This window comes from Heterodontus francisci, chromosome 36 (genome assembly GCF_036365525.1).
Source record: "Heterodontus francisci isolate sHetFra1 chromosome 36, sHetFra1.hap1, whole genome shotgun sequence".
NCBI classification, from domain to species: Eukaryota; Metazoa; Chordata; class Chondrichthyes; order Heterodontiformes; family Heterodontidae; genus Heterodontus; species Heterodontus francisci.
The window spans coordinates 5,053,754-5,068,235 of NC_090406.1; the positions used below are offsets into that span (position 1 = coordinate 5,053,754).

General features: G+C 47.0%; 1 protein-coding gene across 2 annotated transcripts in view; it reads right to left on the reverse strand.

Annotated features, from left to right (window-relative positions):
* ano8b (anoctamin 8b) overlaps window positions 1-14,482 on the reverse strand; it is a 126,409-nt gene that overhangs the window by 60,948 nt on the left and 50,979 nt on the right. For both annotated transcript variants that reach the window (XM_068016013.1, XM_068016012.1), the window contains exons 2-4: window positions 9,309-9,419; window positions 1,507-1,639; window positions 1,120-1,258 (exon numbers count right to left, since the gene is read on the reverse strand). In XM_068016013.1, the coding sequence (XP_067872114.1) occupies window positions 1,120-1,258; window positions 1,507-1,639; window positions 9,309-9,419 (383 nt within the window). The remainder of the gene's footprint in view (window positions 1-1,119; window positions 1,259-1,506; window positions 1,640-9,308; window positions 9,420-14,482) is intronic.

Sequence of the window (14,482 nt, forward strand, 5' to 3'; positions counted from 1 at the left end):
TTCTTGAAAAGCGACGTAACATTTACCAACTTCCAATCTGACGGGACCATTCCTGAATCTAAGGAATTCTGGAAAATCATAGTCAGCGCATCCACTATCTCTTTTAGAACCCTAGGATGTCGGCCATCTGGTCCCGGGGACTTGTCAGATTTTAGTCCCTCAAGTTTCTTCAATACTTTTTCTCTGCTGATAATTTCCTTAATTTCCTCACTCTTTTTAGCCCCTAGGTTACTGCCTATTTCTGGTATAGAACTTGTGTCTTCAACTGTGAAAATATTTATTCAGTGCCTCTGCCATTTCCTCATTCCCCATGATGATTTCTCCTGTCTCTGCCTCTAAGGGACCAACGTCTATTTTAGCTACTCTCTTCCTTTTTATGGACTTATAAAAGCTCTTACAATCTGTTTTTATATTCCTAGCTAGTTTACTCTCACGTTCTATTTTTTTCCCTTATCAACTTTTTGGTGGCCCTTTGCTGGTTTCTAAAACACTCCCAATCGTCTGACCAGAATGCTCAGATATAAAAACAGAAAGTGCTGGAAATACTCAGCAGGTCTGACAGCATCTGTGGAGAGAGAAGCAGAGTTAACATTTCAGGTTAGTGACCTTTCATCAGAACTGGCAAAGGTTAGAAAAGAATTAGGTTTTAAGCAAGAGAAGGGGGGTGGGGTAGTGGGGAAGCGAACAAAAGGAAAGGTGTGTGATAGGGCAGAGGGCAAGAGAGATTAAATAACAAAGCTGTCCTGGGACAAAGGCAAAGCGTGTGTTAATGCTTGTGGTGAAAGACAATTAGTCCAGTGTTAATGGTAGAATAATGAACAGATCTGTTTACACGACCAGATAATCTGTTTTGGTGATGTTGGTTGCTGGATAAATGCTGGCCAGGAGACTAGGGAGAACTCCTTCGAAATAGTGCCGTGGGATAGTTTACATCCAACTTAAAGGACAGACAGGGGCCGAGATTTAACGTCTCATCTTAAAGAAGGCACTTTAGCACTACCTCAGTACTGCACTGGGAGCCTGGATTCTGTGCTTAAGTCTATAAGAGGGTTTTTCTGTTGTGATATTAACGCCTTCTGCCAATAGGGCTGTTGGTGGAACTCCCCCACACTGCCTCACCTGAGAAGTGAAGAAATAGATTTCATTTTCAATGCTTTCGTAGATGTAATCCTCCTCGCAGGAAAACGCCCTCGACCCGCCACCAAACTCCTCTTTCACTGGTTTCCGCAAACCCAACTCCTCAGCTCCTCGGAGCAAGCTGCACACAGACATAGAGAGAGAGCACGGTCACCGATCAAATGCCAGAAAGGCCCAGCATGTACATGGACCACAGCCAGCTCATGTACAAAGTCGGCCTTAACTCACGTCCATATGCCATGCTTAACCCCAGACACCACCCCCTCTCCCATACAAATTCCACACACACATCCGACATCAGACACTCCTCACCCTACTCAGCACCTGTCTCACTGAAACAGATTCACACAGCACCCAGCTCCCACTTACTTCTGATAGGTTGCCGTCACGAAGAATGCGTAAACGCTGGTGTGTTTGTGATGTCGAATCTGGATGATCAGCTCCGGGATTCCGAGCCGGATGTGGTTCAATAACCATAGCAACGTGTGGTCATCTGTCGTATCTGTGGGATAATGAAACAAATTCTCTCTCTAATATCAGAGCCTTTTATTTAATTCATCATCAGGATGTGGGCATCGCTGGCTAGGCCAGCATTTATTGCCCATCCCTAATTGTCCTTGAGAAGGTGGTGGTGAGCTGCCTTCTTGAACCGCTGCAGTCCATGTGGTGTAGGTACACCCACAGTGGTGTTAGGAAGGGAGTTCCAGGATTTTGACCCAGCGACAGTGAAGGAACGGCGATATAGTTCCAAGCAAGGATGGTGTGTGACTTGGAGGGGAACTTGCAGGTGGTGGTGTTCCCATGCATTTGCTGCCCTTGTCCTTCTAGTTGGTAGAGGTCGCGGGTTTGGAAGGTGCTGTCTAAGGAGCTTTGGCAAGTTACTGCAGTGCATCTTGCAGATGGTACACACTGCTGCCATTGTGCATCAGTGGTGGAGGGAGTGAATGTTGAAGGTGGTGGAGGGAGTGAATGTTTGTAGATGGTGTGCCAATCAAGCGGGCTGCTTTGTCCTGGATGGTGTTGAGCTTCTTGAGTGTTGTTAGAGCTGCACCCATCCAGGCAAGTGGAGAGTATTCCATCACACTCCTGACTTGTGCCTTGTAGATGGTGGACAGGCTTTGGGGAGTCAGGAGGTGAGTTATGTGCTGCAGGATTTCTAGCCTCTGATCTGCTCTTGTAGCCACAGTATTTATATGGCTACTCTAGTTCAGTTTGCTGTTTTGTTGTTGTTGTGATTGTCAATGCCAACAATTGCTCGACCCATCCTCACCCCAGGACTATCGCAATGAGTTTGTCTGCTGTTCAAGTGGGAGGGTCAATTAGCTGCTGTCCTGCCCCTCTCCGTTTCCCAACCTGGCATCATTAGGCTTCACACACAGCGCTGGGACCACCCTGAACCAAGTTCCAGGGCATCTTGCCAATAGGATGGACACAGTGGGGGGAATGGGGGAAGCAGGTGAGGGAGGAGCAGACTGAACTCTGACTCCAGTTTTAAATGGGAGGGTTGAGGACGAAGGGCACTGGAAACCCAATCAGCTCCAGTCCTGTGATTGATGTAGTCAGCGGCCCTGTGATATGTTTCTGACAGGTAGGGGTGTGTGCATGTGTGCTCTCCCTCATAGAATGTACAGCACAGAAACAGGCTATTTTGCCCAACAGGTCCATGCTGGTACCAATGTTCCACATGAGTCTCCTTCCGCCTTTATTCATTTCACCCTATCAGCATATCCTTCTATTCCTTTCTCCCTCATGTGTTTATCCAGTTTCACCTTAAATGTATCGATACTATTCACCTCAACCACTCCCTGTGGTAGTGAGTTCCACATTCTCACCACTCTCTGAGTGAAGAGGTTTCTCCTGAATTCCCGATTGGATTTATTAGTGACTGTCTTATATTCATAGCCCCCTAATTCTCGTCTCCTCCACAAGTGGAAACATCTCTACCTCGACCCCATCAAACCCTTTCATAATTTTAAAGACCTCCATCAATTCACCCCTCAGCCTTCCCTTTTCAAGAGAACAGAGCCACAGTCTGTTCAGTTCAATGTCCTGGCAACACTGATTCCTGGGGTTACAGAGCACGGTAACCCCTATTTCAGTTTGTGAGTGGGGAGGGACAGAAATTCAGGACTTCACCCACACCACCCTCCCAACCTCCCCCCACCCCTACCTTTTACACTGGTCTTTTAAGCTGTTGCGGAAGTGTGTTAAACTTTTATCAAACCTTGGTTAGACCACACTTGGAGTACTATGCACAGCTCTGGTCTCCATATTATAAAAAGGATATACAGCCAGTGGAGAAGGTGCAAAAAATGATTCACAACTATGATGGCAGACCTAACAGGTTATAACTAACTGGAAAGATTAAACAGGCTCCTTCACCCAGAGAGTGGTGAGAATGTGGAACTCGCTACCACAGGAAATGGTTGATGAGAATACTATAGATGTAGATAAGGGGAAGCTGGATAAACACATGGCGGAGAAAGGAATAGAAGGATATGCTGATAGGGTGAGATGAAGGATAGGAGGAGACTTGAGTGGATGATAAACAGGGGTATGGACCTGTTGGGCTGAATGGCCGGTTTCTGTGCTGTTCATTCTATATAATTGTATGTACCTAGTTAACAATCTAATGGTAAGGGAATACTCAGCTAACAGTGTCATTAACATGATTAACTTTAATATCCAAGGAAGAATAGTGAGTCACAAAGCAAGGTTTTAAATTTAGGTCAGGTGGGCTTTGGAGGGATATGGCAGAAGTTCATCACACTAGACTGGGCGGAACTGTTAACGGGTAAAACTAAAACTACAGGTGAACAGTGGGAGGTACAAGACCTGTACACACCCCTCATGAGCAAGAGATCTACTCTGTAATTAAACAACCTTCGTCAACCAAAGAAGTGAGAGATAATATCAAACTAAAAGAAAAAAGCATAGTGGAGATCCCACAGAGTGGAAGAGATCAACAAACAGCAAAGAGATATAACGGAAGCAGTAAGAAACTCAAAAAGGGAATACAAGGAAATACGTGCGAGGGAGATCAATGATAACACCAAAGTTCTTTATAAATATATTAAGACAAAGAGGGTGGCTGAGAGTAACGTGGGCCCCTTAAAGACAGACACACGATGTTATAGTTGGCAATAAAGAAATGGCTGATCTGCTAAGTACTCACTTTGCATTGGTCTTCACAGTAGACGAAGAGAACAAAGTACCAGAGATACAATTAAATTAATGGAGTAAATGATAAGATTGGAACTAGTCAAATCTCCAGGACCCAATGGTTTCCACCTCAGGATATTAAAAGATGTAAGTGAGGACATTGTGGATGTGTTAGTCATGACCTTCCAAAACTCTCCTGATTCAATATTGTCCTCTTGGATTGGAAAATTGCCAATGTCACTCCACTATTAAAGAAAGGGATGAGAAATAAACCAGGAAGTTTTAGGGTCTCTCAATCTAATATCTATTGTGGGGAAGTTATTAGAATCTGTTATCAAGGACAGAGTGTCTGAGCAATTAGATAAATATGAGTTGGTCAGAGAGAGCCAGCATGGATTTGTAAAGGGTAAGTCAGATCACATCTCACAGATCACAGATTTGTTACAGTGCAGAAGGAGGCCATTCGGCCCATCATGTCTGCACCAGTTCTCTGAAAGAGCAATTCCCTAGTTCCATAACCCGGCACATTCTTCCTTTTCATATAACTGTCTAATTCCCTTTTGAATGCTTCAGTTGAACCTGCCTCCACCACACTCTCAGGCAGCGCATTCCAGACCTTAACCACTCGCTGCATGAAAAGGTTTTTCCTCATGTCACTTTTGCTTCTCTTACCAAATACTTTAAATCTGTGCCCTCTCGTTCTTGATCCTTCCACGAGTGGTAACAGTTTCTCCCTATCTACTCTGTCCAGACCCCTCATGATTTTGAATACCTCGATCAAATCACCTCTCAGCCTTCTCTTCTCCAAGGAAAACAGTCCTAACTTCTCCAATTTATCTTCATAACTGAAATTCCTCATCCCTGGAACCATTCTCATGAACATCTAAAGAACCTCATTGAATTTTTTTGAGGAGGTAACTAACGTGGTCAAGAAGAGAGTGTTTATGGGTGATATTTTTATGGATTTCCAGATAAAGTTGCTCAGAAAGGACTGAGCACCGCAGCCTCACAGCTGCAGGGACCCGGGTTCGATTCCGGGTACTGCCTGTGTGGAGTTTGCAAGTTCTCCCTGTGTCTGCGTGGGTTTTCTCCGGGTGCTCCGGTTTCCTCCCACAAGCCAAAAGACTTGCAGGTTCATAGGTAAATTGGCCATTATAAATTGTCACCAGTATAGGTAGGTGGTAGGGAAATATAGGGACAGGTGGGGATGTTTGGTGGGAATATGGGATTAGTGTAGGATTAGTATAAATGGGTGGTTGATGTTCGGCACAGACTCGGTGGGCCGAAGGGCCTGTTTCAGTGCTGTATCTCTAATCTAATCTAATCTAATCATAACCTAGTGACATGCGTAGGGGATTGGTTAGAAGGTAGAAGACGGGGTAGGGACAATGAGTATATACTCCAATTGGCAGGATGTGACTAGTGGAGTCCCTCCAGGGAACTGTACTGGAGCCTCTGCTTTTCACTGTACATATCAGTAACCTTGATGATGGAATAGAGAGCTAGATATCCAAGCTCGATGAATTAACTACGTTAGGCAGCACAGTAAGTAGTGTAGACTTTTTCTATTCCTTCCTGGGATGTGGGCGTCACTGGCTAGGCCAGCATTTATTGGCAGCAGGAAATTGCAAAGGGACATTGACAGATTAAATGAGTGTTCAAAACTGTGGCAGAGGGAGGCCAACGTGGGGAAGTGTGAGGCTTTGCATCTAAGAAAGACAAATGGAAGAAGCAAAGAGCTGTTGAGGAGCAGAGAGGTTCGTATACAGAAATCACTAAAAGCTAATGACCAGGTACAAAAAATAGTTCAAAAGGTTAATGGAATGTTAGCCTTTATCTCAAGGGGACTGGAATACAAATGGGATGCAAGTTATGCTATAGTTGTATGAACTCTAGTTAGATCCCATCAGGAGTAACAGTGTTCAGTTCTGGGCACCACATCTCGGGAGGGCTATATTGGCTTTGGGGGGCAGTGCAGCCCAGATCCCATATCTCATCTATAGGTCTGTAGCACGCCACAGTCATTGAATCTGAAGCATGTAGGAGGCCATTCAGCCCATTGAACCTGTGCCAGTTCTTTGAAAGAACTATCTAATTAGTTCTGCTCCCCGAGCTCTTTCTCCACTCTTTACCAACCGTCCTGCCAGTGGAAACAGTTTCTCTTTATTTACTCATCATTTTGAACACCTCTATTAAATCTCCTCTGCACCCTCTCCAAGGCTTTGCCATCCTTCCTGAAGTGTGGTGCCCAGAATTGGACACAATACTCCAGCTAGGGCCTAACCAATAATTTATAAAGCTTTAGCATAACCTCCTTGCTTTTGTGCTCTATTCCTCTATTAATAAAGCAAAGATCCCAGATGCTTTTTCAACAGTGATCTTAACTTGGCCTGTCACCTTCAAAGTTTGTGTACATACACCTCCAGGTCTCTCTGTTCCTGCACCCCCTTTAAAATTGTACCATTTCTATTGCATTGCCTCTCTGCATTCATTGTCATAGAGTCATTTACGATATAGAAGGAGGCTACACTGAGCAATCCAGTCAGTCCCATTCCCCCAGTCGATCCCCGTAGCCCTGTAAATTTATTTATTTCAAATGGCCATCTCATTTTCTTTTGAAGTCATTCATTGTCTCTGCTTCCACCACCCTCATGGGCAGGTCATTACCACTCACTGTTTAAAAAAATTCTTCCTCATATTCCCCCTGCATCTCTTACCCAAAACCTTAGTTCCGAAGAAGGGTCGCTGACCCGAAACGTTAACTCTGCTTCTCTTTCCACAGATGCTGCCAGACCTGCTGAGTGATTCCAGCATTTCTTGTTTTTGTTTCAGATTTCCAGCATCCGCAGTATTTTGCTTTTACCTTAGTCCCCTAGTTCTTGTACTATTAGTTAATGGGAACAGTATTTCCTTGTCTAACTTATCTAAGCCGGTCATAATCTTGTACATCTCTATCAAATCTCCTCTCAATCTCCTCTGTTCCCGAGAGAACAACCCCAGCTTTTCCAATCTAACCTTGTAACTAAAATCCCCCATCCCTGGAACCATTCTGGTAAATCTCCTCTGCACCCTCTCAAGGACCCTCACATCCTTCCTGAAGTGTGGTGACCAGAACTGGATGCAATATTCTAGTTGAAGCCTAACCAGAGCTTTATAAAGGTTCAGCATAACTTCCTTGCTTTTGTACTCAATGTCTCTGTTTATGAAGCCCAAGATCCCAACTGCTTTACTGACCACTCTCTCAATATGTCCTGCCACCTTCAAAGATCGATACACATGCACCCCCAGGTCCCTCTATTCCTGCACACTCTTTAGAACCGTGCCACTAAGTATATATTGTCTCACCCTATCTCTTCTGCCAAAGTGCATCACCTCACACTTGTCTGTATTCTTCCTACAACAACATACATCTTCACACTTCTCTGCATTAAATTGCACCTGTCTGCCCACTTTGCCAATCTGTCTATGTTCCCCTTGAAATATGTTACTATGCTCTTCATTCATTGACATATAAAACATACCTTCTCTACACTGTATATCTATTGTACCACATGTGTATATGGATGTTTTACTCTCATGTACACCAAAAGAGAAGACAGATGCATATATATAATGCCTTCATGACATTCCTTTACAGCCCATGAAGTACTTTTGAGGTGTAGACACTGTTGTGATGCAGGTAATACAGCAGCCAGTTTGCACACAGCAAGATCCCACAAACAGCAATGTGATAATGACTATATATTCTGGTTTTTGTGTTGATTGAGGGATAAATATCGGCCAGGACACTGGGATCTCTTACGGCTACCTGAGAGGGTAGACAGGGCCTTAGTTTTAACATCTCACCTGAAAGACAGCACCTCCAACAGTGCAGCACTCCCTTAGTACTGCAATGGGAGTGTCAGCCTGGATTTTGTACTCAAGTCTCTGGAGTGGGCTCGAACCCACAATATCTGACTCAGAGGGAGTAGTAGTACCCACAGCTGACACCTGGAATAAGTTAGTGGGTGATCACAGCCCCGACCTTCCCTCACAAGACTGCGATCAATATGACTGTACAGCTATTTCATTGAGCTCCATCGGAAGGCTATCTGACCCTGCAGCCACCCGCCAAATGAATTCCAAAGTATTGGATCCCGTTTGCAGCAGCTTGGGAATGTTTTCACCTGAATACTGAGTGTGGAGGTCACGGAAATTTAGAGCAGCTGCCAGTTTTCTGAACAAAAATATTCCCATATCTACAGAGATGAGATTAGAACAGTGACCAAACCTCCATGAACAGCAGCCCCAGGATATAAGCTACTCGGTGAAATAGCCGGGATTTCCGAACGTCAGACTAAATGGGAATGCCGAGGCTGCACTGACTGGCAGCAGGCCCTCCAGCACAACCTTCCCGGAGACAGCCTCCTAATTAGCCGTCTCCGGCTTGCCGCCAATTAAGGACGGTGGGCAGGCTCTCGATGCTGCCTCTCCAGTCAGAGGTCCCACTGCTCTGGAGCCTCGGCAGCCCCACCAGGAGAGGTCGGGGGCCGCGAGGGCACCTCAACACGGAGACACTCGGGGAAGCGAGGGGAAAAGACATTAGGCCCCTCGGAGCAGAGGGGAAACCCCTCCGGGTGAATCTTTAGACTGTGGGACGACCTTTCCTTCCTGCGGCTGCCCCCACACCCCCCGCCTGTGGCAGGGAGACCACCTGCATTAAGATGGCAAGCTCCGCATGCAGCAGAGGCCATTCCGTCCCCGGACAGCCCTCTAAATCGCCCCTAATTTGAGCCTTAATCATCTCCATTGGCTGCCCGCCTCTGTGGATGATTCTACTCCCTGCCTGATCCAGGGAAACTGAAGATTCCCAGTGGCAGGAATGCCTCAGGGAGCCGTCCCGACAGAGCTCCCCGTATTTTAACAGTAACCCCCCCCCCCCGCACCTCTCCTCCAAGTCCACCACTACTGAATGGGGAATATTCAGCCAATTATCTCTGATCAAGTTACTTTTAAGGAGATGTTAGTACCTGGAAATGTCATCAGTACATCACAATTCTCTGTTGGAACTGTCTTCATCCATGATTTATGGGACATGATGTAACGTCCCGCCTGGAGGAAACTTTTGCCGAATAGTTTATCTGCAGAGATATAAAAACAGAATCAGCAGATAGGAAAGAGCCCAATTCGACTCATGCAAGAAAGAGACAGAGAGGGGAGGGACAGAGAGACAAAAACATTGAGCTTTTGCGTGCAAATAGGAGTTCATTTTGGCTGATAAGGAGTTTGAGAATCCACTGCAACCTCACCCACCCCAGTGCAACCTCACCCCCAGTGCAATCTCACCCACCCCAGGGCATCCTCACCCCCAGTGCATCCTCACCCCCAGTGCAACCTCACCCACCCCAGTGCATCCTCACCCCCAGTGCATCCTCACCCCCAGTGCAATCTCACCCACCCCAGTGCATCCTCACCCCCAGTGCAACCTCACCCCCAGTGCAACCTCACCCACCCCAGTGCATCCTCACCCCCAGTGCAACCTCACCCCCAGTGCAACCTCACCCCCAGTGCATCCTCACCCCCAATGCAACCTCACCCACCCCAGTGCATCCTCACCCCCAATGCAACCTCACCCACCCCAGTGCATCCTCACCCCCAGTGCAACCTCACCCACCCCAGTACATCCTCACCCCCAGTGCAACCTCACCCCCAGTGCATCCTCACCCCCAGTGCAACCTCACCCCCAGTGCATCCTCACCCCCAATGCAACCTCACCCACCCCAGTGCATCCTCACCCCCAGTGCATCCTCACCCCCAGTGCAACCTCACCTCCCAGTGCAACCTCACCCGCCCCAGTGCAACCTCACCACCCCCAGTGCAACCCCATCCCCCAGTGCAACCTCATCCCCCTCTTCAACCTCATCCCCCTGTGCAACCTCCCCCCCCATCCCGTGCAACCTCACCCTTCAGTGCAACCTCATTCCCAGTGGAACCTCATCCACAGTGTAAGCTTACCCCCACAGTGCAACCTCATAAAAATATAAGAACATAAGAAATATGAGCAGGCCAACCATTTGGTCCCTTGAGCCTGCTCCACCACTCAATAAGATCATAGCTGCAATTCACCTGTGTATTCCATTTTCAACAAACATTCACTGCTGAGAATAGCGTCCTTCACCCACAGACTGATCGGGTTGCTGTCCTGTAATAAACTCGGTTTCTAATCCCCTAACAGGCTCCTGACATGAGCCCGGCTCTCTGCCAGACAGAAGCATCTTTTACTCAGCCTCCAGGAGCTCCGGGCTAAATGCAATCTCAGTATTCAGATGGTAACCAGTCGCTGGGACAGAACAAACCCACTACATTGGGGGTGTAAAGCCACAAAGCCAGGGCTTTTATTACGTGTTAACAGCCTCTTGGCACCTGACCAGCGGCAAGTTAAGTGTTTCAGACCAGCTGAAGAAGGACTGTGAGTGAGACAACACAGACAGTGATGGTGTTCAACCCTTCGTCCAACAGACAACAACCAATGAAACATTCGCTGTCCCTTGATGTTCCCCTCGGATTGTCTCTCTGCCTCTCCTGAAGGCACCCACATTTGCTCAGGGTTTGGATTCCACATGCTGATCTCCCAAGAGACCCTTACTCATGTGTCAGACACAAACAATCAGGGACAGCTGTGTCTCCAAAACAACAGCAACGTGCATTTATATAGTGCCTTTAATATAGAGAAAATGTCCCAAGGCACTTCACACAAGTGTTATCAGACAAACTTTGCGCCATCTAAGGAGAATTAGGGCCAGTGACCAAAAGCTTGGTCAAAGAGGTAGGTTTGAAGGAGCATCTAAAAGGAGGGGAGAGAGTCGGAGAGGTTTAGGGAGGGAATTCCAGAGCTTAGGGTCCAGGTAGCTGAAGGCACGGCCGCCAATGGTGGAGCGAAAGGCCAGAATTGGAGGAGCGCAAAGATCTCAGAGGGTTACAGGGCTCGAGGAGGTTACAGAGATAGTAAGGGGCAAGGCTAAGGATGGAGTTTAAAACATGGCTGTGAATTTTTAAATCGAGGCATTGCCGGACTGGGAGTCAATGTAGATCAGTGAGCAGAAGGTGATGGGCGAGCAGGACACAGTGCGAGGTAGGATACAGCCTGCAGTTTTGGATGAGGTGATGTTTTTGGAGGGTGCAAGGTTGGGAGGCCTGTCAGGAGAGTGTTGGAATAGTCGAGTCTGGAGGTAACAAGGACATGGATGAGGGTTTCAGCAGCAGATGAGCTGAGGCTGGAGCAGAGACTCAGGAGGGTGAGGCATTGTGTCACTGCCCATTGATGATGCTCTTACTGAGACTGGATGATGTCACCAGAAATGAGGACAAAATGACCTCTCCTCTTTTGTCTTCTTCCCGCAGTTTAAAAGTAAAGACACAAGAACTATTATCCCAGCACTGAGCTGTCATGTTGCACGCAGCCACAACTTCCAGCATTGTCAATGGATCTAAATTATTAAGTAGTTGGGGTAACCTTGGAATATTACTTTACAGTCAGAGAGAAAAGTAAAAATGAGGGGATTAAATTAAACTTAATGAGAAATTGATTCAGACAGATGTCGGAAAGACCATTTTTGATGGGAGGGTTTGGGTGGTAGATGGGTGGGTTTTGATGGGAGGGTTAGGGCACTAGAAAGATGGGTTTTAACAGGAGAGTCGTGCTGAAGGGTTGGACTTCAATGGATGAAATGCTTGTACCTGTCATTGATCTTTTACTTACTTATTCTGTGGAATCTTGAAATTCCAACCCAGAAGTCCTCCTTATTAACATCTGAGGGCTTGTGCCAAAGTTGGGAGAGCTGTCCCACAGACTAGTCAAGCAGCTGCAGCAGAATTGTAATCAACCACAATCTGTAACCTCATGGCCCGGCATATCCCCCACTCCACCATTACCATCAAGCCAGGAGACTAACCCTGGTTCAATGAAGAGTGCAGGAGGGCATGCCAGGAACAGTACCAGGCATACCTCAAAATGAGTCATCAACCTGGTGAAGCTACAACACAGGACTACTTGCGTGCCAAACAGCATAAACAGCGTGTGGTAGACAGAGCTAAACGATGCCATAACCAACGGATCAGATCTAAGCTCTGTAGTCCTGCCACATCCAGCCGTGAATGGTGGTGGACAATTAAAGAACTAACTGAAGGAGGTGGCTCCACAAATATACCCGTCCTCAATGATGGGGGAGCCCAGCACATCAGTGCGAAAGATAAAGCTTCATCAGACGTGCTGAGTTGATGATCCATCTCGGCCTCCTCCTGAAATCCCCAGCATCACAGATGCCAGTCTTCAGCCAATTCGATTCACTCCACGTGATATCAACAAAGGACTGAAGGCAATGGATACTGCAAAGGCTATGGGCCCTGACAACATTCCGGCAATAGTACTGAAGACCTATGCTCCAGAACTTGCCGCGCCCCTAGCCAAGCTGTTCCAGTACATCCACAACACTGGCATCTACCCGGCAATACGAAAAATTTCTCAGGTATGTCCTGTACACAAAAAGCAGGACAAATTCAACCCGGCCAATTACCACCCCATCAGTCTACTCTCAATCATCAGTAAAGTGATGGAAGGTGTCATCAACAGTGCCTTAGCAGTAACCTACTCAGTGACACTCAGTTTGGGTTCCACCAGGGTCACTCAGCTCCTGACCTCATTACAACCTTGGTTCAAACATGGACAAAAGAGCTAAACTCAAGAGGTGAGGTGAGAGTGACTGCCCTTGACATCAAGGCAGCATTTGACCGAGCAAAACTGCAGTCAACAGGAATCAGTGGGAAATCTCTCCGCTGGTTGGAGTCGTGCCTATCGCAAAGGAAGATGGTTGTGGTTGTTGGAGGCCAATCATCTGAGCTCCAGGATATCACTGAAGGAGTTTCTCAGGATAGTGTCCTAGGCCCAACCATCTTCAGCTGCTTCATCAATGACCTTCCTTCAATCATAAGGTGAGAAGTGGGGATGTTCACTGATGATTGCACAATGTTCAGCATCATTCACGACTCCTCAGATACTGAAGCAGTCCGTGTAGAAATGCAGCAAGACCTGGACAATATCCAGGCTTGGGCTGATAAGTGGCAAGTAACATGCGCGCCACACAAGTGCCGGGCAATGACCATCTCCAACAAGAGAGAATCTAACCATTTCCCCTTGACATTCAATGGCATTACGATTGCTGAATCCCCCACTATCAACATCCTGCGGGTTACCATTGAGCAGAAACTGAACTGGAATAGTCATATAAATACCGTGGCTACAAGAGCAGGTCAGAGGCTCGGAATCCTGCGGCGTGTAACTCACCTCCTGACTCCCCAAAGCCTGTCCACCATCTACAAGGCACAAGTCAGGAGTGTGTTGGAATACTCTCCACTTGTCTGGATGGGTGCAGCTCCAACAACACTCAAGAAGCTCAACACCATCCAGGACAAAGCAGCCTGCTTGATTGGCACTCCATCCACCAACATTCACTCCCTCCACCACCGATGCACAGTGGCAGCAGTGTGTACCATCTACAAGATGCACTGCAGCAACGCACCAAGATTCCTTAGACAGCACCTTCCAAACCCGCGACCTCTACCACCTAGAAGGACAAGGGCAGCAGACACATGGGAACATCACCACCTGCAATTTCCCCTCCAAGTCACACAGCATCCTGACTTGGAACTATATCGCCGTTCCTTCACTGTCGGTGGATCATAATCCTGGAACTCCCTTCCTAACAGCACTGTGGGTGTACCTACCCCAAATGGACTGCAGCGGTTCAAGAAGGCAGCTCCCCACCACCTTCTCAAAGACAATTAGGGATGGGCAATCAATGCTGGCCTGGCCAGTGACGCCCACATCCCATGAACGAATAATAAAGAAAAAAGAAAAAAAAATTATATCTTCCTGTAAAGATTACCCAGGAGTGAGAAAGTGACATTCCTCCCTGACAAAGGAAATTAAGTGTAACTGTTCATCAATCTTCCATCTTTCAACCCTGACCACTGGTCACACTAAGGACAACATTTCCATGGTCCTAGAGGGATTTCATCTTCCTTGTTTTTAATCTTAGGAGTTTCACGATAAGGCTTCTAGTATTTTATTGCTTCTTTGGTTCTGTACCTAAACTGCAGCCATACCTGAGGCAGGCTTTGGGCCTATTATTGTCTCTCAACAGAAGGC